This window comes from Arvicanthis niloticus, chromosome 8, assembly GCF_011762505.2.
Source record: "Arvicanthis niloticus isolate mArvNil1 chromosome 8, mArvNil1.pat.X, whole genome shotgun sequence".
Lineage (NCBI taxonomy): Eukaryota > Metazoa > Chordata > Mammalia > Rodentia > Muridae > Arvicanthis > Arvicanthis niloticus.
Window position 1 is genome coordinate 26,334,503 of NC_047665.1, and position 25,758 is coordinate 26,360,260.

Sequence of the window (25,758 nt, forward strand, 5' to 3'; positions counted from 1 at the left end):
TATTCTTTCTTCACTCATGAAACAAGATTGACTCTTTGTACTGACTTTTGCTGTGTTCCTGGTGAATCCTGTGCTAACGAGGGGAGGATGGGAGAGAGAAAGTAAGCCATATCCCATCTCATCCAGATCTTGATGGCAGCCTTGTTGGTTTTTCCTCCCTCCAGTCAATAAACAGGAGGTGCTGGTCAGAGCAGGTGAGTACATGAGCCACCTTCTGGAACAGGGCTTTCTGCATTTCTTCGTCACGGCACGAATCAATGAGACCAAGGATGTCCTGGCCAAGCAAAAATCTGTACTGCTGACTATCCCCAAGGTCACCATCAAGGTCAGTAAACGTCACATCTCAGACAAGAAAGGAGGGCAAAGTGCTTAGTCAGGTAGCTAGACTGTGTGTGCATGTGGAGGGAGGAGGGGGTGTCCAAAAGACATAATGGAGCTAGGATCCTCCTGTTCTTTGAAAGAAGCAAGCCATTCTATATATAGTCACGTACATGTAACACTCCTCTTCTCTCCTTATTTAAATATATAGATGTGACTGCAGATATAAATATAGCCTGTGGTATAAACACACTTGTGGAGGAAGATAAAGATGTGTGGCAGAGACAGAGACTCAGAACTCTCTGTGTCTTCAGAATAAAGTGGGTCAGGCTTGCAAACTACATACACTGTCCCGTCTGCATTTGGGGCAGTAATGTCATTCGCTGAGATGTGATTGTATGCAGTAGGATGTGAAAGCTGAAGTGTACAGCTGGAAAGCAATAGCTGAATATACATATGCCATTATAAGCACCAGCTAGATGAAAATATAGAGGATCCCAGTTTTCAGAAAGTTCCTTTCTGCTTTTTCCTGTTCACAGTCCTCCCCACTCACCAAGATGACAAGTTTTCTGGCTTCTGTCACCATGTCCTGTTTTTCTCACTTAGTTCATGGCTTTAGTTGTGCAGTGAGCACAGTTAGTTGTCCAGGTAGTACAAGAAGATATTTCTTCTCAAATTGCTCAGGGGGGGTTGGTAAAGGAAAGCCAAGGGAATGGGTTACCTGCTTCTCAGCAGCAAGGCTAGCTTCTAGTGGCATCAGTAGACATCCTTACCAAGACACCTTCCAAGTACTGGAAGCCAAGCATCCAGGCACTTTGGAGAGTGGCATTTTATGCCATCTGGATATGGCCTTAAAGAACTTCCTTGATGTCTGGAGAGCATTCGTCTTGTAAGAGACTGAGTGATTAGTATTAATCCTCCTAACATTAAGTATCCTAAAGTAACCAGGTAATCTAAGTGGTCTCAGAGATGGGGCACTGGGCAGGAGTGAGAGATGAACCTTGTTTATCACGAACCACTGCCCGCTTGCCTGCTTGCCTGCTTGCTTATATACTGGGCCCTGGCAGCTGCTATCAATGCATATCACATCTATAACTCAGATTTTAACATTCAATAACCCCTACAGATAAGCAGTATGAGTGTTTCCACTTCATACTTGAGAAACCTGAAGTGCAGAGAGGCTGTAAAACTTGTGCAAGATCGCATCATAGATGTAGAGCTAGGTCTCCAACCCCAGCAGTCCAGCTACAGAAGCAGAATGAGAACTGCCTTATCCACTTCTTCTCAAAATCTGGCTGTGTGTAGATGGTACGTGGGCCACACCAAGATGAGGCTCACACAAACCTGAATATGTATAGAGCCAATTGAAGAACAGAATGTCAGCGCCTGTACCTCTAGGAAGGTCTACGTCATCCTCTCTCTTCTGTTCTTGAACTGCAGCCACTTACCATAGTTCTGTTGTGATTGGTACTGTCAGCACAACCGGCCTTAAGATGCAGAATGCAAATAAAGATGTATAGGCTGAGGGGAAAATCAGAATGCTGAAGGTGGGATCAGAAACAAATGCTAAACAGGAAAACAGGCCACTTGGGTTGCTCCAGGAGTGCCATATTGCCACAAGAGCATGAATTCATTAGCTCGGGGCACAGGGACCACAGTAACAGGAGTCATACTGACTCCCTCATAGTCAGAAACCTTGAAGATGTCCCTCTGCTGCATAGCAAAGGCATCTTTTGCTGCTCTTAGGGGGATGTTAAGCAGAGCCTGTGCCCATGCTCATATCTCTGCCTTTCCCACCAGAGGCAGTTCTTATGTTCACCTCATTATAAATCTATGGCTTGTCCCTGCCAAGATCTCAGGAGAAGCCTTTCCAAGCTGTGAAGTATTCAGACCACAGCACAAAATAGAATTTAATTGCACCACTGATAATAAAATGTGTGTATAGAAGAAACTGATACCTTTGATCTTTGGGGGAATTATTAATTAGAAAAGTTGGATATTTTCTATTTTTTAGGTGTCTTTAAGAGCAACTGAACTCCCCATGGCAGAATAACAGAGGTCTCATTCCACAAGTTAGTAGACCAGGGCAGGACTTGAACCAGGTTTGGTTTGGTTCAGTTTGGGTTAATTTCCATGACACAAGCAGGGATGTTAGTTCTGGTAGAAACTCAGAGTCAAGACCATTTCCTGGGAGAGAAGATCTGATACTGTCCAGGGTTAAGCTTATCTGGAAAAACTATAGATGAAGCATTGGCACACAGCCTTAACCATTAAACTCCACTAATTTCAAGGTTAAAGTAAATCCAAAAAGGAAAAGAGATGTGCCAGGGGAAGGACATGCTACTCAGATATCACCCAGCTGTGACAGGTCTGGATTTCAGAAACTATGGGTAGTATATGAGGCACCTGTGACACAGGAGACATAGTGAAATAGAGCTGTATCCTTCCAAAGCCAGTCGCACACTGGAAGTGATAGAGAGAATGAGGAAGGCAGGGAAAGGACTTGCTGTTGGGGTGCTCTTAGATAGTAAGAAAATACTCTGTTGGACTATTGTGTGGGAGACCACTTCAGAGAACTAAGTCACAGAAATGGCATAAAACAGGAACCCCCAAACACACTAAAAGTAAAAAGCCCACAATGGTTCAAAACATGGTCCAAAATTACCTATGACATGTCACCTCACCAAATGTTAGGAAAATGCTAGAATACTTTGGCCGTTCCTCTGAAGCAAGGATGAGTTTACAGCAGACTGAGCTTCTCACAGATGCTGAGTATGAATATACCAGGTACAGGGTAAACATGAAAGAGGTAGTTAGAAAGACAGATTCTTCCAGCTTTATTCTGCAGGCAAGAGGAGCGGGAGGCTAGCATGCTGATAGTAGTGACAGCAGCTGAGAGATAGTAAGCACTGGAATTTTAGTAATGCCCTTGTATCATTTTATCTGAGAGGTAGGTGTTACTGTAACCTTCATTGTACCAAAGCCCAGAAAAGTTAGTGCCTTATAGCACAGTGACCAAACCATGAGTCCTGTAACCAAGGGAATTTAAAGGTGTTTTCTCCACAGGACACCCATGTAACCCTACCAAGTCACTGAGCCTCCCAGAGTCTGTTTTTCTACCGAAATGAGAATGGAAATAGCAATTCTTACATCATGGCACCTTTGTGTTGACTGGGCCAAGGTTGTGTGATGACAACGTCACAGTAAACAGTTGATGCATGCCACTGGCTCTTAACTATAGTTACTTCTCTTCATAAGTGACCATCTCATGGACATAAGTAATCAGAGAAAGACAGAAATCTTCCTCCCAGGTCTCTCTTGATGTACATGTGAGACTTCTGGGCCACACTGTTCTTCACACCGGGACTTCTATAGGAAGCAGGAGCAGTGGCAGCATGAACAGGAAGGTTTGTGGGTTGCAAAGTTGGCAGATCACAGCTCTGATTAATTATCAAGAATTTAGTTCAAGGGACTAAGCTGTCTTCAATAAATGGTTATCATTCCACCAGCAGAGATGGAGAAAGAAATATGTAGATACTAGAGGAAACCATGGGAAATTGTGTGAAGGGTTGGGTAGACCACAGAAATAGCTTTGTTTAGCGTAGAAGTTGGGAGCCAGGCAAGACTAAAGATAGCCTCAGCTAAGCATGTAGAGACATTTTGAGTTGATTCTAGAATGTGTTGGATGAAGCTTTGTCATGGGCTCCATGAGCAAGGCTTTGGTGGAAACTCTGCCTCTCAAGAGTTATACAAAGTCTTGGTTCCAAAATATTGCCTTCTGAGACTCTTAGGTTTGACCTCAGAAATAGAGATGCCTGAAAGCTAGAATCCAGATGTTTTCCTCCCATCTCCCTTTTCAGTGCAAATCTAGACATTCTGGGTTGATACTAGATCTGGCCATCTGAATCTAAGCTACCATTCACCAAAACACATGGGCCTATAGCCAGGTTCATACATCATAATGGGCACATCTCGGGCTTCATTCATTCCCATGGCAATAGAGGCTGGGTTTGAGTTAAATTTGTCCCCATTTAACTATGCCCAGCACCCACCACTCATGAGTCACGGTGTGTGATCCTCATATGGGAAATGGCAGGGGGAGACACTCATTAAACTTTAATGAGCATACATCTCTTTTTCCGTGCTATCAAAATATTTTGATGAGAAAAGTATATTTTATTAAAAGCAGACTTGGAATTTTTCTCTGCCTTCCCATGTGTTGATTGTCAAAAGCTGCTTTAAGTCTTGGGGAAAAAGGCTCCCCGGCATTTTCATTGTTAATAAGCAGTTGCCTTTTGGAGAAGAGGGGCCACAGAAGGAAGCAAGCTGGTCTGCAGACTACACACACATTAGACAAAGTGCTGTGACCCACAGTGTGTGAATAGTAATTTAACAGGGTTCTCTGGTTCTCAACAATGAGGGCTAGTGATTCTCACGATGGGCAGCAGCAACTGTACAGGAAAGTAGGCAAGCACAGTGCCAGGGCAGGCCTCCAGGCCCACACGCCCACCTAGAAGGCACTGAGCTAATAACAGCTTCACAGCTACCATGGGGATGGTAAGAGTAGGTCACATGAGAAGTTCCACTGCTGAGCCCCTGAATAACATCCAGAGAGGGCCCCATCTCATCCAGCACGTACACCTACACTAGCTGTGTGCATCCAGGCTCAGAGAGACAAGTCTACCCACTCACCAAGCCCATAGCTTGATGAAAAGCTTCACCCCCTATGTAAAGGGAATACTTCCCTACCTGGACAAGATATGTTGTGATTCAACCCTGTGTCCATTTCATCTAACTCTAGATACTAGCAATGGTTTGTCTCAATAATGATCATACTGGTATGGTCCATCTAGAGCCTCTCATTAGATGCTATGCTTCTTGCTGGGGTTGCCAGGCCATCTTAAAACCCTGACTCTGCATGTCTCTGTAATAAGGCAGGGATGATGCCAAGGGGCCCTGTTCCTCTAGCATCCTGACGTATACACCTGTGTCTCAGATGGCAAATTAAAATTGGGGGAACCATTTTGAAAATAGACAGTGTCCTGAATCACTTGACCGTGTCTAGGTAAAGGGTGATAAGGCTTCTATTTGCTCTACAGGAGCCTGAATGTCTCAGGTTTTTCATTAATGGCAAGAAAAAAAAAACAAAAAAAAACGTGTTCTTATTAGCCCTGAGCCCCATGCTAAAGGCTTCAGAGCTTTGACTACTTTCCCTTCTCAGTGGGACAAACATGTATATAATATATGTTATTATATATGTTATATATATTATATTTTGTTATGTATATGTGCATATATATCATATGATATATACTTCATATATATCAACTAAAAGGAGGAAAGGGTGACTCTAGCCCACAGTTTCAGAGTGTCAGTCTCTGGTCAGTTATTTGTGCTGCACAATGACTGGAACATGTAGCAGAGAGATACAGTATTCAGGAAGAGATGAAAGTAGAAAGAGACCTGGGTCCCAGTATCTCCTTCAGGAACATACTGCTAGTGACATAACCTTCTTTCACAAGCCCTAATCCTTAGTGTCTCCACATCTCACACTTGTAGCCTAAGCCCTCTGGGAGACATTTAAGATCCAAACCATATTATCCTCCATGTTTCCAATAAAAAAATACTCAAGTTAGCCTCCTTGCTCTACAGTGACTCTGGCACAATTACCAGAACTTAGATCCCTTAGGGGGGATCTAAGGGCAAAGGAAGGAGAAAGGATGGAAGTCTCTTCTCCTCTCCGAAGTTGTCTTTTCCCAGAGAATGCCAGATGAAGGACTTCTGCCACAGCTTTCTGTGCTTACACCTATTCACAGCTGTTGATCAGAGAGGATCACAGCTGTGCAGGGAGACAGTGTAAATTGTGTCAACAGAGCGGGTACACTCTGGACTGTGTGAGCTCCAAGGCTCTGATGTGTGCACTCCTGTCTCACCTCTCTGGATGGCTAAATAAGTGTTCACGTAAAAAAGAAAGTGAGAAATAAGAAAGAAAAGAGCAACAGGGATTTAATAGCCCAAAGTAAGGAAATGCTGGGCAGGGTCCTCATATTACTAAGTAAAAAGCACTGTAAGTCATCTGTGTTATTATTAAACAGAGCTAGGACAGAATATGGTTAAGCAATGATCTAGTGCCAATTGCTTTCAGGTCTCAGTCCCCTTCTTACTGTGTGAACTCAAATATTTGCCACACCCAAAGTGCAGGTTGCTCTGTGAATTTCCTGCTTGCTCTTGTCTAAATCTTAGAAGAGACAGACACACAAAGGAAAGCATCTGGAATAAGCAACCACGTCTTACCCTGAAACTCTATGACATGTAAGCTACTGGATCTCTTGTTAAAAAGTATCTCCCCAAAACTTTACCCTACATAGAAAATCCCATTATCGTTCGGTAATGTACCTCAAGGCCCCAAGGCCACCTTGTCACATTTCACACCGGTGAGGGAATCAAATTCTTTCCTCGTAAAGTCAAAAAGAAAAAGGTGGGTGGTAGGTGTGTTTTCAAATATAGTTCAGGGTCAACTTAGAACCGTTGCTCTCAAAGGATGGTTTAGCGATAACATGAAAAGCTAACACTGCAAATGATTCTTCGGTGGGTTGCTATTTTTATCTCATCTGTCAGAGATCACAGTGTGGGTGGTGTTTCAAGGAGAATGTTTTAAGTCAGAAAGACCTAGATTTATTTCCGGTTCAGTTCTTCCAATTTACTAGCTCTGGTTAGCTTTTAAGTCTTGCTTTAATCCTAAGAGAATAGAGGTAATAATAACAATGTGAATCTCCAAGCCCTTAGAGCTCCAAGGATTCAATGGCCAAAGTAGAGAAAATGATGGGCAAGGTCCTCGTATTACTAAGTAAAAACCAATGTAAGTCATCTGTTGTGTTATTGTTATTAAACAGAATTGGGACAGGATAGGTTTAAGCATTTACCTAGTATCAATTGCATTCATGTCTCCTTTTCCTCCTTATTGTGTGAACTTAAGCAAGCTACATAGCTTCTCAGTGTCCCCATTTCCTTATCTGCAAAGTCACAGTATTTATCCACACTTCTTGTATAGATTGACTTGATATCTATAATTCTTGTATAGATTAACTGACTTGATACAACTTTCTACACTGACAGATATTTTAAATCCATACTGTCAATGTGGGGTATATTAGTCACAATGAGGTTTTTGAATTCCCCCCCCCCCAAAAAAAAACCATAGCCGGTTCCATCAAAATCAGAATTTTCCAAATTTCGTTTCATTTTAATTCATTTAAGTCTAACATAAGCCACCTGAGCTAATGACTACCATCTTTGTTGGCATGGGCTTTTACATGGCTTGAACTTGGCAAAACTGTTGGCATAATTTAGTAAATGACAGCCTACACGTTAGAGGAGAGCAGTACCCACCCTGCAGCTGGTGAGCAGTTTACAAACAAGCAACAGCTTATTTCCAGCAGTGACCGTGGGGTGAGTAGGAGGGAAGAAATTCAATTTCCAATGATAGGTGGAGGACATGATTGAAAGCACTTCAGATAAGGGTTGTTAGGTGAATCTAATAAATCCTGTGAATCAAACTGCCAACCCAAGTCATTTTCATTCTTTCTCAAACTTTTCCTTTATTTCAGTTCTCTCTCTCTCTCTCTCTCTCTCTCTCTCTCTCTCTCTCTCTCTTTGGGGGGAGGGGTGAAGAATTGTTTTCCTATTTCTCAAAGGATCCAAGTAGTAGCGCTCGCTATCCTGACCTTCTGTGCTGGGTGGAACTCAGTCCATCAATATTAACCCATACAGTTACCTTGGAAAGACATATGGTGGGTTGAGTTTCAAAAATAGATACTTTAAATAAAATTAGTTATTAGTTACTTTTCTGTTGTGATAAAGTACAAAGACAATCTATAGAAGGAAGAATCTCTTTGATTTACACATCCGTAGGAGTAAGAGTCCATCATAGTGGAGAAACATGGTGGTAGTCAGTGGAAGCAGGATGCTGAGAGATCACATATGCTCAACCACTCTTAGAAAGAAGAGGGTGAACTGTAAATGGAGTGAGACTATGCAGCATCAAAGCCCAACCCTAATGATGTACTTTTTCCATCAAAACTGCACTCCTAACCTCCCCTCCCCACCACAGCACTACCAACTTGGGACCAAGTATTCAAATGTCTGAACCTATGGGAGACATTTTTCATTTAAACCACCAAGGCAGTAAAACATCAGAGCCATGAGCTGTCTATAAAAACATGAGCCATCTTCAAGGACAGCATGTCCTGGGCTCTTTTCTCTGGTCCTTGTCCTAAGCATATCTCTCTAAATCAGCAGGTATGGTGCTGTGCCTTTTCCTACGATCTTATGGATTTTCATAACGCCTCCCTTTAAGGCTTTATGAGAACAAGAGAGGAGGGAGGAGGGGAAGGGGAGAGGGAGGGAGAGGTAGGGAGAGAAAGGAGAGAAAGAAAAAAAGAAGAAAGAAAAGGAAGGAAAAAATAAAGAAAAATGAAATGAAAGAAAGAGAGAGTAATATTGACATAGAAATGTTTTCACAGCATTAAAACAAAGAGGAGCTGTTCAGAACACGGGAAGAATTCAACACAGATTTTTTTCCCCCACAGATACCATTACATCTCCTTAAGTTAATAAATACCATGAAAGTGTTTTATTCTATTCTAAGAAAAAGGGAAGAAAATGCCACTCAAACTTTCTAAGAAGGACTGTTGAATGTTGAACAGTTAAGTATTGTGCTTAGGTTGTTCTGAGTTTTTATGATTCAGCATCCTCTTAACAGTCAGGGACAGGAAGCTGTTACTTGGGGGACTAGAGACAAATATAAGAGAGTAGATACCAAACCTTTGTTAGTTGCAAAACAAACACATAACAGCCTAAACAGAGTCCTCCTCTATCAACCACTGCTCTCCAGCCTCCTGCTAGTGACAATATTGATGTACCAAACCCAGACACTAATTGTAGAGATAAAACCTAGAAATAAAGTAATTGGGTGTGACACATGAAATTAGCCAAAAAGACTCTGTACTGTGATCATAATCAGATCTAATGCCCATTCACAAAGGCAAAACACACCAGGCAACCTTTCAAATACATGTTGGGCAGTCCTAATCCCAAACTCCCAAAACCAAAAATGTCTAAGCTCCAACCCACCATGCAAACATATTCCATAGTTTGGAGTATTTCACAATTTTGGATTTTTTAAATTAGGGACAGTCAGCTAGTAAAGTGTATATACAAATATCCTAAAAAGTTCATAGCCTCTTATATCTAAACTTCTGGTCCCCAGCAATGTAGGTAAGGAAACATTCCTTGTCCTAGTCCTCAGTGAACTAGAAGGATATGTTTTTCCACAACCCAGAAATAGCTCAGCATCATAGAAATGGTTCCTAGTCTGGGCTCATGGATCCTGAAAAATAATGGATAGCCCTCATGGTTCAGAGTGAATTCTCTGAAAATGCATTTAGGTTGTGCTGGATATGTCTATGCTGTACAGAGAAAGTGTTAATAGCAGCTGGCAGTGTTATTTTTTTTTCTAAATATTATTACTATAATAATTATTGTTGTTGCTATTAATTAAATTTGTTCTTTGACAACTTCATACATGCATATAAGGCATTCTGATTACTCTTGGCCCAACCTCTATAATCCACTTCCTCTCCTGTCAACCCCCCTCCTTACATTTCTGTCTTTTTATTGTCCTGTGTTACTCACTGATCTGATCTGAAGCAGGACCTCTGTGTGACCATGGGTGTGGAACTATGCACTGGGTCATGCTGGGCTCGTCTTTGAGTACACGTTTAAAAACAATGGCCATTCCTCCCCACAAGTCCATCAGTAGCCAATAGTTTAGCAAGGAGGGATAGTACTCTATGAAGCCTCCTAGATCTGCGAGTCACTGTTGACAGGCCCGATCCAGTATAAGCTGGAGGCAACTTAGATTCTTTTATTAAGAGGCATTTGGTCATCCTTGTGATGACGATGGTGAAGGCAGTTGTACCAAAATACTTCTCACAGAAAAAAATTAGAGTCACCATAGCAAACATTCTTACCAATAGTGTCAGTGTAGTCTTTTCTAAGTTAGGGAAAGCTATTTTTAAAATTCCAGCGGGTTATTTTAATTAGATATACTAGAGCATTAAACTGAAGACACCATATGAGACACACAAAGGGACCAAGTCAAAACACCTGGGAAGAAAGTGACAGATTCACTCTTTTAGCACGTCAGTAGCCAAGGATTTCAAGGATGAAAGCTGGGGACAAGAAAAGACTTTGCTTCCCAAGGAATATTTGGCAATTTCTAGATATTTGTAGCTGTCATTATTTGTAGGGTGTTGTTGGCTGTTGGCATCTAGTAGTTAGAAGCCAGAGATGCTCTTAAATAATTTCTTGCCACAAGACAACCCCCTTAGTTGAGATGCATTCAGTCCAAAATGCCATCGGTGCTGAGGTTGGGAAACCTGGTCTCTAGTTGGCTGTTGGCTTTGCTACAATCTTTAGACCAGGTTAATGCATTCACATTGCATCATCCTAGAAGCTACAAAAGTAACTTCCAGCCATGGCTCAGGCCCCATGTTTCATTAGTTGGCCTATCTCCTCATTGAACCTTAGTTATATTCAGGTTTGTTAAGACTCCTGGTGAGCCTGTGGATATCAGAACAAAGTAACTTTGGTTGTTTGGTTACTATTCAATTGTTGTAGCTTCCAACACCCTTGGTCAACATGTCCTGAGTTCTAAGTTGAAGCTCTTTCATAGAAATATTTTAATCTTATTCTGGCCAGTGACTTCAAATTTTCTTGGTAGATACTTATTTAAAAAAAATAAAAGACAGCACCAATGATTCTTCCTCAGATCTTTTCCTCTTTAAGGGATCATTTTGATATGAATATCTTTTTCCTGAGTGCCTTGGAGCTGAAGGAAATGCAGTCTTTGTGTGAGAATTCACATGAACCATGCTTTTCAATGGAACTGGTCCTTAGTAATGAGCCTGACTGCTCAAAAGAAACAAAGTACAGACTCTAGCGTCTGGGCTTCTAGCTTCCTGTTCCAGAGTGGGCTGAGATCTCTGTAATTGTAAATTCCCACTGGTTAAAGTAATGACCTCTTCCCAGCATACAGTCCTTACCTTCAGATGTCTCTACTTCTGTCTCCATCATTATTAGCTTGCTTGACCCTCAGTGCCCCTAAACACTTCCTAGGAATGTGGTCATGAAATAAACATGATGAATTGGCTGAAAGTTTTATTTTTATGATAGAATGTTTTGAATCCCAGAGACATAAATTTAGTCACAAACCAGAAAAGCAAAACCATAAGATTTTATTCTCAGCTGTAAAGTCGGCAAGCAAGGGTCCTCTTCTCCAGGCAATGTTCTTCCTCTTAATCTCCATTCATAAGAAAGTTTCATATCTGTGTGTGTGTGTTCATATATTATACACTGACTAAAGAAAAAATTTAATAATGGCGGGTTATTACATAGAAAACTCAAGCAACCAGTAAGTGCCACTTTAAAACAATTCCCCCAACTTAATATTTGTTGGACACAGGATAATTATTCAAGTCAAAAGCAGCACTGATGTTTTCAGAAGCTTGAAATGTGATATCAGGGCAACTTGCAAGCTGGTTTTTGTGCATTGTCTCCCTCCATGCCTTTGTTATTAGGATAAAACTATCATCATCATATCATCATGTCATCATTATCATCATCATCTTGTTCTCAAGTGAATTTGGTTTTATACAGATCCATCTATTTGGCATCCCAGTTTCTAAGTAGTCAATGAAATCTTTATGCCTTTCCTACCCCCTAGGAGCCCATATAGCACGAACATTACTTCAGCTTTAATCAGAGAGTCTTCTTTTGGTGATGAACAGTAGTGACCACAAAAATGCAGGGGTGTTCAAGGTGCTGAGAATAAGTTAGAATTGAGTATTCATCTGTGAATTTCACCTGTAAATGTGTCAACCCTTTTAAGGCTCAGGTAATCAAGGAAGGGGGAGGGCAACATAAGAGTTGGAAGAAGAAGGGCTATGAACTCCTGACCTCTGGGCATACATAGCACAGTCAATACAATCATAACTTCATCATACTCACAGAAGCAGTCAACAGTCAGTCATGAATCACAGAGGTTCAACCTGGGCTCTACTCTACTTCTTCCTCTAAACTATTGGCTGCTGATGGATTTTATGAGAGAGGCTGTCATTATCTTCAGGTGTGTGCCCAAGTAATTGTTATCACCAGCTCCCAGTGGACAGTTTCAAATCTGTCACACATGTGTGCTGTTTAACTCTTGAGAGTGTCAAAAGTAACAAAAAAAAAAATCACAGTAAAAAAAATTGTGAATGTGGAAATGGGACTTATAAGGAGGACTTATAAGGAGGGACACAGTGAGAGCAGAAGGGAGATTAAGCAGGGAGTTATAGCAATTAGAGTTAATGTTATACATGTGTAAAATGGTCCAAGAACAAGCTTAATAAACATTTTACGTTTTAAACTGCATTAAGATTTCATCTTACCCTAGTTAGAGTAGCTATCATCAAGAAAACAAACAACAAATGTTGAGACTATAGAGGAAAGGGACCCTCATATGCCATTGATAGAAATGTGTACTGATGCAGTCACTATGAAAATCAATATGGAGGCTTCTTAGAAATCTAAAATTAGTGTTACCATATGGCCAAGATATACAACTTCTGGGTATATACCTGAAGGAGTTTAGTCAGCAGACCAAAGAGATGCCATAACAATAGCAAAACTGTGGAACCAGCAGCCTAGATATCCATCAACAGATGAGCAGATAAAGAAAATAATGTATATATACACCACATAGCAGTTTTATTCTATCATAAAGAAGATGTCATCTGCAAGAAAACAGATGGAGAGGAAGATCAATATGTTAAATGAAATAAACCAGACTCAGGGAGACAAATATCGCATGTGTTCATCCTTATGAGGAATCTAGATTTTTTCTTAAGCACAAAACTGAAAGGAGACTATTTAAGAAGAAGGTGAGCAGCAGGCAAGGAACAGGTAGAAAGAAAGGTATTAGTGGGTGTCACCAAATGACATTATATGTATATATGTATATAGAAACATGGCATAACAAAGCCTATTATTTTCTATAATTAATAAGGTTAGTAAAAATAGAGAAAAATAATTGAGATAGTCATCCAAGACCATAACCTAAGTAACTGTATCAGTAGCATAAACTCTGTTTTCTATGAATCTCTGTCAAATACCCGATAGTCTGGGGGATTGTTTTGGGTAAATGGTCCAAAAATAGCCTCATGTTCTCTGAACTTTTACCCTCATGGACTCAGACATGGCTGCAGATGAAAGCTCTCACACCCATTTTAGCATGGGTGTTCCTTTTCTTCAAGCCCAACGAGGACTCTCCTTTGGGGTTTTTCTAACACATCTATGAGAAAGCACAAGCTTTTGCAATATTTCCCTGCCTCTTGACTTCTAAAATCCCTCGTGACCTGTGCAGGAAAATAGAGTTCTTTCCAAAAGCAGAGTTCACCTGGATACCCTCACTTTGAAAATCTGTTGCTCCACAGGACACACTCCTGCCTCCTGCTGACAGAGAGCAGTTGTTGGCCACAGCTATTAACCTCAGCTCTAATTAGAGGAAGTTTTATAATGAGTAAAAGAGTGGGATTGTAATTAGTACATCTTTTCCTCGTTAGATATTCCTCAGTTGAAGCAATAGACTCTCTCCCTCTCATTGGTGAGTTGTTGAGGAGTAACCACACTGTAAAACCTCAGCAATAAGAGAAAAATGCTGAAGGAGATAGCAGCAATGTCGCGTTGTGGCTGATGAGCTGTGTTGTCACCTAACTTGTTTCACAGGTCCGAGGCGCTACTATGGTTGGCTCTGATATGGTTGTGACTGTTGAGTTCACTAATCCTTTAAAAGAAACGCTACAAAATGTCTGGATTCATTTGGATGGTCCTGGAGTGACAAGACCCAGGAGGAAGATGTTCCGGTATGTATCAGGACAAGGAAGGAAGCAGTGAAAAGATAATGGATCTCTGTCTACCTATCTGTCATCTATCTATCTATCTATCTATCTATCTATCTATCTATCTATCATCTATCCATCTACCTACTTACCTATTTATCTTATATCTTTCTACCTCTCCTATCTCTTATCTTGATAGATAGATAGATGATAGATAGATAGATAGATAGATAGATAGATAGATAGATAGATAGATAGATAATAGATAAATAGATTGATAGATGATAGATAGGTGATAGACAGATAGACAGACAGACAGACAGACAGATAATTATATCTAATACCACTGCAAATATATAACAAGTTTCCGCTTCTTATGAACTATTTCTGTGGTAGAAACAGGGTTGCTCTAACACTTCTATTAAATCCTTTAAACCACCTTACTGAGGTAGATGCAGGAATATGGGACTTAAAAGAGGTAGACTGGTGCCAAGTGGTAGTGGTGCATGCCTTTAATCCCAGTACTCAGAAAGGAGGAACAGGCATATCTCTGTGAGTTCAAGACCAGCCTGATTTACAAAGTGAGTTCCAGGACAGCCAAGGTTACACAGGAAAAGCCTGTCTGGAAAAACAAACAAACAAACAAACAAACAAACAAACAGAGGTAGATTGGTTTGCTCCCAAGATACATATGAGAGTAATCAAAAGTCTGAGCTAAGGTAGTGTATTTCTGGAGTTCAAGTTAAGATTATTTTACTACACTACCTCTTCAGGAATCAATCAATGCTAATTGAATATCTTCAATGTTTCAGAGATGATGGGGAAAGACATCCCTTTTCATACATAGGTTTTTGTCCTTCCAACACCATCCTTCAAATTTTACCAACAGTCACTGACTAGAACTGTTGGCCTCCATTGTTGCTCTTTTAGTTGAGACTGAAGAGTTCTAGACTTTGTCCAGTCAGTCTTCAAGGCCAAAACTACTTCAACCTATGTAGTAATATGAATAGAGTTCTGCCTCTTCGATGCCAAGTATCACTAGACTACAACCAGCAGTTCTGTCTCTGTAGCCTCATTTAAATGGTTGGTGCGCACACGATAGCTCATGCCATGATCAAGTAGTTCTAACTGTAGAAACAGCATGCCCTTTTCTATCTTTCTGTCTTACTGATGACCCTAATTTCTTACTAGAACAACATAAGGCCCACTTAATTCATCTGGTGGCTTGAAAAGTTTGTAAACAGCTTTCTTTTCTTCCTTAATTCTCCCCCACCAGGTACCAAATACTTGTCCTTACTTCATCTTTCCTACCTCTAATGTGATGCTCTCTCCCTCTCTTTATACTCCAATTTATCAGTGATCCTCTTAAAGCATGACATCTAGAATGGATCCCAATCTCTGAGGTTTATTACTTTCATTTCTACTACAAATAAGTCCCTGTCAACATCAATCAATCTAGCACATTTCTTGGGAGTGACCTTCTAAGGCATAGAAAAGGAACTGGAGGACTCTGGAAACTGCCATATAAACCTATATGATGCTGGGAATTTTCCCAATGCCCTTGGTAGAAGTCATCCTTCCCAGTAAGCTGTAGTACAAGTTCCAGGCCTCACTCAGACTTTCTGAAGTACCTTTATAGCTCATAAAATGCTATCTGCAATTGCAGAACTTACAACTTTTACATCCCTTTATCTCAGAGTAGCCTTCTTGCAAGTGCAATACACAATGGAGAAAATTATTTGAGTGCTTTAAAAAAAAATGCAAACACAAGCCATAACAGCCTCCTATGCTAATAAGAATGTTGCGAGGGGAAAAAGGAATTAAATTAGAAATCAACGCCAGCCAGAGGAAGAGGTCAATAGCAATAGCCCTGTTTCTGTCAGAAACAAGAGTCTCCCTCACCCATTCTTGCACCTTCCCGCTCCAATTAGATACAGGAATTGCTCAGGCAAAGTGAAACATGTTCTCTTTGCTGAACAGTCGCCCGCTGTATCCAATTTTTCCTTCTTAGTAACACAAGATTTCTCTGGTGTGCCAGAAAGTTGTGTTGTACTGTTTGACTGTCTTGAGAATTCTACCTTGATCAAGGCAAACACCTGATAGGGTTTGTATAAGTTACCTGTAAAGTTGCACATGAAAACATTTGAGGGGAGATAGATAGATAGATAGATAGATAGATAGATAGATAGATAGATAGATATAAACAAAGATATAGATGATAGATAGATAGATAGATAGATAGATAGATAGATAGATAGATAGATAGATAGATAGATGGTTGGACGGATGGACAGACAGACAAATAGGAGTACATAGAGCAGCACAACCTAGGACTTGAACCTTATGAGCTATGAGCAGGTCTTTAACTTCATGAGTAGCTTATGCCAAGCACTTCATTGTAGTAATGGAAAGCTAACTAATACAACACAGAAAGGGATGGCTAAATCCCATAAAAAAGATGATCATCATAGTTAATGACCTAGCATATGGAGGACAGAGGTCAAAGCACACAGAGTCTAAGAATTATTTGCTTATTGTTAGTATTTGGTATTGTTAGGTAAATCAAGGAAAGGAGACATGAAGCCAGTCCTCATAAGGAAGATATCCTCTCTACACTTTAGCTTAAAGTACATTGAAGCACATATAACTGATACCCAAGTTAATGACAGATGAGCCGAGGGCAGGCAGATGGGGACTTCTGTGTTCATCAGACATTCTAGTGACTCTTTGAAGTTATATATGACATTTATTACTCAGAGTTCTGAAGCCAAGGAAGTCTAAGGTCAAGAGTCAGGCAATTGGGTTCTAGTTGAGGACTCTCTTCTTGGCTGGCAGATAGCTGTCTGTCTCCCTGCCAGGTTTTCCCCATAGTGGAAGAAGAAGTAGGTAGGCATGCTGTACCTCTCTTTTCTAAGTGCTTAAATCTTATCACAAAGGCCCCAGTCTCCCAACCTCACCTGATTACTTTACAAGAGCATTATCTCTAGACATCATCATATAGGGGTGGGATTTCAATAGGTGTATTTTTGAAAAAACAATACAAGTATTCAATCCATATTAGTCCTCAATCTCCTATGGAAACTCAGACTTAGAATATTACTCTTTCCAAACAAGAAAAGCTTTCTACATCAGAGTCAGACACAGAGGCATGGGTGGCAGAGAGTATGAGATGGCATCAAAAGAATTTGTTTTCAAGACTCACTTGAAAACCTTCTCTATTTCTTCCTGCCTCAGGCATATACTTTCAACTAAGACTGGAAGCAACCAGCACCCACTTCTATAGGGCCAGATAATTAGAAATATCCCATTGTGCTTAATGTTGATGAGATCTAACCTAGGAGTGCCAAATTCATGTAACTATTTGAACCTCCTGTATAATTCTATAAGCCCTATAGGATTCTGGGTTCTTAATAGTCAGTAAATCACTACCTTCATCCATCTCTCAGATCTTTGTCTTTTTCATATCCAATATAGAGAAGCTCTCAAGCCTGAAGTAGGAAGAACCTAGGACAGGAACTAGTGAGCAGGGAATTAGAACCAGAAATACAGAGAACACTGCCATGTCACCATCCCTACTTAGTGTAAACTGACATTACTTAGGGGTGATTTACCTTCTGGCACCCCCACTCTCAGCCCTTCTGTCTCTCACCTGCCTCAGGTATTCCAAGTTCCTGCCTCCTGGTGATCCTGGGCTTTTAAATTTCTGTATTTGATACTTCCAGAATATTAAATAATAATTCTTCTAAATTAGTTTTTGTCTTTAAAAGCATGATCAGGTTCAATGAATTAATTCAAGAAAAAAAAAAAAACTCCCAACATGGTGATCTGACATTAAACTTGAGTTTTCAGAAGCTAAAAGCCAGAGGATGAACCGCAGGTGCTTGCAGCTCACTGTGATGATGGCTGCATTTGCCTGCGTGCACTTGGGATGATAAATGGCCGGTACATCCTGATGGCTCAGCACATTCCTCAGCATCATTTTTCACGACATTTGTACCCAGGAAATAGGTTTATTCCAACATTATTCCACTGGCTGAAATGAGCAAACTATTTTTTTCTTTCTTCGAGGCATGTATCCATAAGCAAAATGCCCCCACACATTTCATATCTGAGTATCTTCATCCGTACACATATTATATGGGTGATTTTGAGAATAATAGCAAAGGAAGAAACAAGGCTGAAGATTTTGTTTCTGTGGGAGGTAATTTCCTGCATTGCACCAGTCCATGATAAGCCCGATGCAGGGTAACTGTTTTTTGTTTGTTTGTTTGTTTGTTTGTTTTGCATAGTAGGACATTGATGGATATATGGAAAACCATAAGTGAGAGAATGGGTAGGTCCAGGTAATGACAGCAGAGATAGTTCAATACCATAAACTCACATTTACATCGAATTATTCACATGACACTAGGAACTGAGCCCCTGAGCACATGCAGGCAGAAGGGACTTCCCTAAGTAAAAAGGGCTCAGGCAGAGCAAGCGATGGCCACAAAGGTGGAGGTGACATTGATAAAAAAAAAAAAAAAATGGTATGCTTCTACCATTTTTGCCACAAATTAGAGGGTAGAACAATTCACTTTCCTGACCTGCTTCTTGCCCTATTCAGTGGTTAACGCTCAATCACCTTTGTAAATTGTCAATGTTTTTCAAGCTTTGAATCATAAAGTCAATTTGAAAACATTATTTATACAGAGATTATACATTTCATAATTTGGAAACTGGTTGAAATAATGTGGAGAGCCATATCTACAAAGAGCCAAAATGAGAAAAATATTAACTTCTACAAAATCAATTCGGACATTTTAATTATCACTAGAACCGAAATACCTTGGGCATTGAGAGTGTTTCCATGGTGTTTCTCATCCACTGGGGATGTACAGGGGGAAAAGAATATTTCCCATTCTGTGTTTGGAATGTGATGCTCTTCTCACCACTATGGCAAAATAGCTGACAGAAGCCACTTAGAGAATAATTTATTGTGTCTCACAGTGTCAAAGGCAGGAGTCCATCATGGAGGTAAAAGCATGGCACCTTGGCTCAGTGGCTTTATTCTGGGAGCTTGTCGGAAGTGTTTCTCACCCTGTGGTAGATTGGAAAGCAGAAAAGCAAAGACTGGCCATCACTTTCACATCAAATGTCTCCACAGCAGCTGGGGACTGGGAGCCCCAACTACTGGGGAACATTTCACACTGAAACCATAATTGGAGCTCATCCCCTTCCTGTCCCAGAGCATGTGGTAGCACAGACATCTGGAATGTACATTGTTTTTGCTGACTTTAGGTAATATTTTGATGGTTTAACTTTATACAAAAGAGGTCAAGGAAAGGCATATGACTCCATATGCCTCTCTTCCTTTGACCTCTGTTTAAAGTAATTCTGGAATCCCAAAGGCAAATGGGAATTCATATGACTGCAGTGTTGGGACTACATCTGACTATCCTTGGCAGTGCTCCTTCCTAGCCACTTCTACCACAGATTCTGTCCCAAACTAAGCATCACCAGAGCACCTTTGTGTCTCCAGTCTGCTCTAAATGTCCAGGAGAAAGGGCCTGACTCTTGACCTTGAGACCTCTCTTGGCAACTAGTGGCATTGACTACAAAATCTCTTGGTACTGTAGGTTCTTCTTTTGCTGGGCACAAGCACTTTTTTTCTGGTCCCCTGACATCTCTGACATTCATCATCCTCCATCATCCTTTCCTCATCCCAGTTTTCCCACAACCCCATCTCCGCTCTCAAGCTTCCTATCCTGGTCATTGATGTTAACAGTAATTCTTGTCTGGCTCAGTCAGTCTGAATGTGACCCTTGTGTGGCTAACCCCCTGATAAGAACACCTTCCTTTAACTGGACTGTGGTGGAGCATACCTATAGTCCCAACACTCAAGAGGCAAAGGCAGGCGGCTGTTAATCTGTGAGTTAGAGGCCTGACAGAGCCAGTTACAGAACATCCATGGCTATCATGTCGCAAAAAAAAACAAAACAGAGAGGAGAGAGAGAGAGAGAGAGAGAGAGAGAGAGAGAGAGAGAGAGAGGGCAGGCAGAGAGACAAAAACAGAGACAGAGAGACAGAAACAGAGACCGACAGAGAAGCAGAGAGAGAACAGAGACAGAACACTTTCCTCACTATAGGTGGGTAATGACACACAGCTCAGAATCATGCCTTGCTAATTCCTTATTCCCTCCTTTATTCTCACTCTTATCTTTCTGTTAACCAGGATAAATGCCCTGTAAGGAGAAGTGAGGTATCCTGCTCTCTCAAATGGTCAGATAAGCATTCGTTTATGCACAGCCATGCTCATATGGTGCTGACCCAAGCAGCCGTCCAGGCTCACACACCACTAGGGGAAGACAGTTTGACACAGCCTACTCACTAAGGCCATCAGAACTTGCTTGCGATCCCAGTTAGCAGATTTACTAATTTATAGTTACTGACCCACCAGCCATATGGTGGTGTTTCTTTCACTTTCTGCTGAGCCCTAAGTCAGGTTAAAGCCCAAGGATTGCCCTTGCCTCAATGTCACCAGAACATGATAATCTGGTAAAATATCCATCACACTGAATTTATCTGGTAAAGATTATAGACTTCTGCCTATCACTGAGCAAATCCTTTGTCTTCATATAACCAAATAAAAGGTCTGATGCAGCTAAAACTGTCAGCTGATACCTTCTGAATCTTCCACTCCATGCCCAGTGATATTTGCTAAGATGTAGGCTGTTCGCAAAGTTTGTTTCATATAAATCTTTCAACAATAGTTCTATGGGGTTATCACTCACTATGTTATTCCCACTTTACAGACAAGACAGGAGTTTTAAAATGCCCTAATCAAATGAGTCTGGGACCCAAGTGTCCCAAATCCAGGGTTCAGAAGCTTGTGGTCACAAGACAGTTTTTGTGTCATCTAGACACCAGGCACTGCAGACTGCTTATAGTGTCTGAAATTTTTATGTGATTAAATCAATTCCAATTTGCTTTTCTCTCTATAGCTCCAACTGACAAGCAGCTGTAACTGTGAAATAAAACCTGCATACTATACTGTTTATTTTGGAACCCTGCTATGACCAAAATGGTTTTCTTTGGTATTCTTATATAATCAAAATTTCCATTTTTTTCATAACATCTAAATATCCATAATTACTAAATATTTACAGCACCTTTGGGGCTCCAAACCCACCAGAGCAATACTAGCATACCAGTGAGCCATTTGGAGCAGGTCTACCCTGGGCAGCCTGTGTCAAGCCACCTCCAGGTGGAAGCAGTCAGCTCTTGTGCTCTAGTCTGTTGAAAGTTCCCAATTTTGCTTCCAGATGTTTAGGATTCTGTGAAATTCAGCCTAACCTGTAAGCAATAATCTAGAAAGAATCTACTTCTGCTCTTCTCTTCTCTGGGCCACTAGACTCTGTGATTCTAGTGATTCTGTAGGTCCTCTAGGACCTCAGTTTTATCATCTATAAAATAGAATATTGGATTAAGTCATTTCTGACATGCTGTACCTCTATAAGCCCATGAAAAGAACAAGAAGATTGTGTGTGTGTGTGTGTGTGTGTGTGTGTTTTCTTATGTGTCTGTGCTTACTTGCACTTGTATGTGAAAGCCAGAGGTTAACACAAGCATCTGCTTCAATAACTCTCCAATTATTAATTATATGTTGAGCAACAGTCTCCCATTGAACCCCAAACTCGCTCTTATGGCTAGTCAGGGCAGCCATTCAATCCTACAAATTTCCTGTCTCAGTCAACCGTGGGGTTGCCACACCCACAGTTTATGTATGTATGTATGTATGTATGTATGTATGTATGTATGTATGTATAATTTGAAATAGGTTTGGGAGAGCCAGACTCTTCATATTTTCATGGCAAGCACTTTTGCTTGCTTAGGCATCTCTCCCGCCTTCTTTTGTGCTGGTATTGTTTAACCTCCCTTCCACTCTCCCTGAAAAAGGCTGTCCTGGTTTCCAAGCAACCCAATATTTGTCATCCCAAAAGGTCAGAAAGCCCAAACCAGGAATCCTCCTTGGTATAAATTTGCAGGAAACGCTTCATATGGAACCAGTCAAAGTCTGCCTTAGAGAAATAAAACCTGTGGAAAAAGCACAATAGCCATATAAGACATCTATTTTAGACTGTCTTATGAAATACAATGTTTAGTTATAATCCAGGGAATGGAACATACATCGGTCAGACCTCAGCACTGTCCACTTGCTAACTATGCAATCTTGGAAAAGTGACCTCCCTGGTTTAAGTCTAAAGTATCTGCCTAAGGCACTGCATATACATGAATTTGTGTATATTATCTCCTTCCAGAATTCTATTTAAGGATGTGTGAAAAGCACCCTGGTGGTGGCCAGCTTTGCACAGCCTCACAAAGGGACCTCAGATAGATCATGACTTGCTGAATCAGCCAACTAGACTAAGGCACCTAATGGGTGGTCCTATAGCTGTCATCAGCTGAAAGAGAGAAGGAACAAGTATCTCGGGCCTATTTCATACTCCATGGTTAAGATGGGAAACTGGGTCATCAAACTTTCCTCTGCTTTTTATGTTTTCAGTGAAATCCGGCCCAACACCACTGTGCAGTGGGAAGAAGTCTGTCGGCCTTGGGTCTCTGGCCCTAGGAAGCTGATTGCCAGCATGACCAGTGACTCCCTGAGACATGTGTATGGAGAGCTGGATCTGCAGATTCAAAGACGACCTACTATGTAAATGCCCAGGAGGCTCAAATGGGCCAACGCACATGGCCTATTGCTGTCTTGGCTATGGAGATGCTAATGCGAAACATAGCTCTAGCTCTTGCTTTAATTTGGGTGTGAAGACTGAAACAGATTCCAGCATAGAGATGCTATGTGTTTCATAGACACGCCTTTCCAAACAGGCTATTGGACAAGGGAGTTAGATTTGAATTGTTCTACCTTCCAAAGGATCTGAGCATTAGCTTTAATTATGCTATAATTAAGGCTTCGTAGCTCATACAAGTGAAAGTCATCATTTATCATTGCAAATGACTACAGCTCTGCAGATCAGAGGGCTTCCCTTGAGCAGGGTGATGTGCCCAATACCTGGCCTCAATTAAGAATTCTGATTCCCCACTCAGTCTTTCAGGAGTAACATACTCCCCAAAGGAAAGGGCATTCAAGATTGGATCCTTACAATTCTATTCCCCTTTCTTGGAATCAGGTTGAACGGTCTGTGTTAAAATATTTTTTCCAGGAATTAAGCACGATATCATTTTTCTTCTTGGCAAAGCCAGAGTAAGGTCTTTCATCTTGCACCTGCAGCCAAGGAACTGCCTGCCAAATTTCACAGATTACCTTGTGAGAAGATGTGGCCCCACATTAACAAATTGCATTTGTGGGGAACTTAATCACCTAAGAGGAGATAAGGAAGCAGGTGCGGTGCTCAGATCTATTAAATAATGTAGTTTATGGAGCATTTTATAGGTGTCACACTGTGTCCTGATCAGCAAGAATGAATAACCTTACTTTAACCCTTTCTCTGGTAGAGAACTAGAAAGTAAGGACACTGATTTGGGATTGGAGAAATGAGGAATTAGCATCCTTGCTTGGTGATTATACTTCACCTGTTTCTCTGAGATCATTACATTCACACAATAACACTGACAAAAAGAAAAACAGCTTGAGAAACTAGCAGATTTAGTAGACATCTGGAAAATGAAACAGATTCTGATTCTCCCTTTTTCTTCATATTTCCTATATCAACCCCTTGCCTAAACCCTTGAGTGTTGAGAGCTAAGACAGATTCAGCGTTGTAAGTGGCCAGCAGTACTCTTGACCCAAGGACAGAGGACACCAAAATCCTTTACCTTATGCACCAAGGCTCCAACAGACAAGATTACTGGCACTTATTTGTATGGCAGATTTATTGTTGGAATTTCCCATTTAAATGCCTTGGGTGTGATTTAGGTCAGGTGACTATGAAAAAAGAACAAAAAGGAAAGAAAGGGAGAGAGAGAGAGAGAGAGAGAGAGAGAGAGAGAGAGAGAGAGAGAGAAAGGAAGGAAGGAAGAAAGAAAGAAAGAAAGAAAGAAAGAAAGAAAGAAAGAAGGAAAGAAAGGCTGTAGGAGGGAAGATGTGGAAGAAAAGAATACATAATGTTCTAGTCTGGATCTGTGCTCTGGTTTACTTTTAAGCCATTGAGAGGTTCCTGAGAACACAGTACTAACCCCCGAGGTTCAGCAGATTCTATAAGCATAACTCCATGAAGTCATCTCCCAGCACTAGCATCTAATTCCAAATGAAATGCATTTTGCTAGACTTTAAAACAGCTTAACTTAGTATGTTGTTATTAATGAGAGTGTAATCGATGCCTATAATAAAGTTAATCTGATTACATGTGCCCAGAAGTAAATGGTCTTAATTTTTAACACTACATATGACTAAACTCAAACTGCCTGCAAACTCTTCTCCGTCTGCCATGCATATCCCACCCTGAGTAGGAAGATATGCATTCACCCTTTAGGTAAAATGACTAATAGTTATTGATGTTGCCATTAGCACTCCTCGCCTTCTCTCTGCATTTTGCTACTATTTTCACCGAAGAAGAAAGTTTGCAGGCTTAGCTTAAAAACCAGCTTCTAGCAGTTGAAATTTCTCCATAGATACCTGCTTATCAACAAATTCACAAAACAAAATGATGAGTAGGCAGACAGGCAGCATAAACATCTGTCAAAATGAGCATCTCTTGTGGTATTAGAACAAAGACAGAAAACACATAGAAAGTATGTTCAGGAGCACCTATGTTCATGGTATACATCACTGAACAATTCCAACACAGATAGGGCCTCAAAATTTTTCTCAGTCCTAAGTGGCACCTGCCACCTGATCTGGAGTGAGCATCAAGATGAAGCCTATTCATCACACCCATGTTAGAACCAGCCATGCCCACTGACACTGGGATATTACAATGTACAATAATGCTATTGGTGTAGGAATCTTGTCTCCCAGTGGTCAATGTAGTCAAGGCTTAATACTTTGCATGGTCCTACTAGGAGATGATAGAATCATTTGGAGGTGAGATCCAATGACAGGTCTTCATGTCATCAGAGAAAATGCTGGTACTCAGTGCCTTAGACAATCTCTTACCAGTCATGAGGTGAGTTACTTCCCACACCCCCCCCCCCCCGTGTTATTGACTCACCACAGACCTCAAATCAGTCAATCATGGCTGACACCGATGAACTGTGAATTAAAGGAAAATTGTAGGCTTAGATTTTTTTGAAACCTACTTTTAATATAAGTTCTCAAATACTTCAAGACTCCTTCTAGCCCACCCACCTTCCAAAGGTAGGGGAGAGAGATGGTAAATAAGACAAGGGGATATGGACCTGTTTAGAAGTAGTTCTTTGGGGTGATTCCAATTTCCATTTGTCAGGATACCAGCAGTCCAGTTTAGTAGTGTCAGGATACCAAACATGAGTCAGCAGCAGTGGCACAATCCAGCAGAAACAGCCAGGCCACCACTAAATTGGCAGTGACCAGAACCAGTAG

At 40.9% G+C, this 25,758-nt stretch overlaps 1 protein-coding gene across 2 annotated transcripts in view; it reads left to right on the top strand.

The window, feature by feature from the left end:
• The window catches only part of F13a1 (coagulation factor XIII A chain), a 172,978-nt gene extending 148,371 nt beyond the window's left edge, over window positions 1-24,607 (top strand). For both annotated transcript variants that reach the window (XM_076939184.1, XM_034511156.2), the window contains exons 13-15: window positions 165-325; window positions 14,146-14,282; window positions 22,804-24,607. In XM_076939184.1, coding sequence (XP_076795299.1) covers window positions 165-325; window positions 14,146-14,282; window positions 22,804-22,957 — 452 coding nt within the window. In that variant the 3' untranslated portion in view covers window positions 22,958-24,607. The remainder of the gene's footprint in view (window positions 1-164; window positions 326-14,145; window positions 14,283-22,803) is intronic.
• The last annotated feature ends 1,151 nt before the right edge of the window (window positions 24,608-25,758 follow it).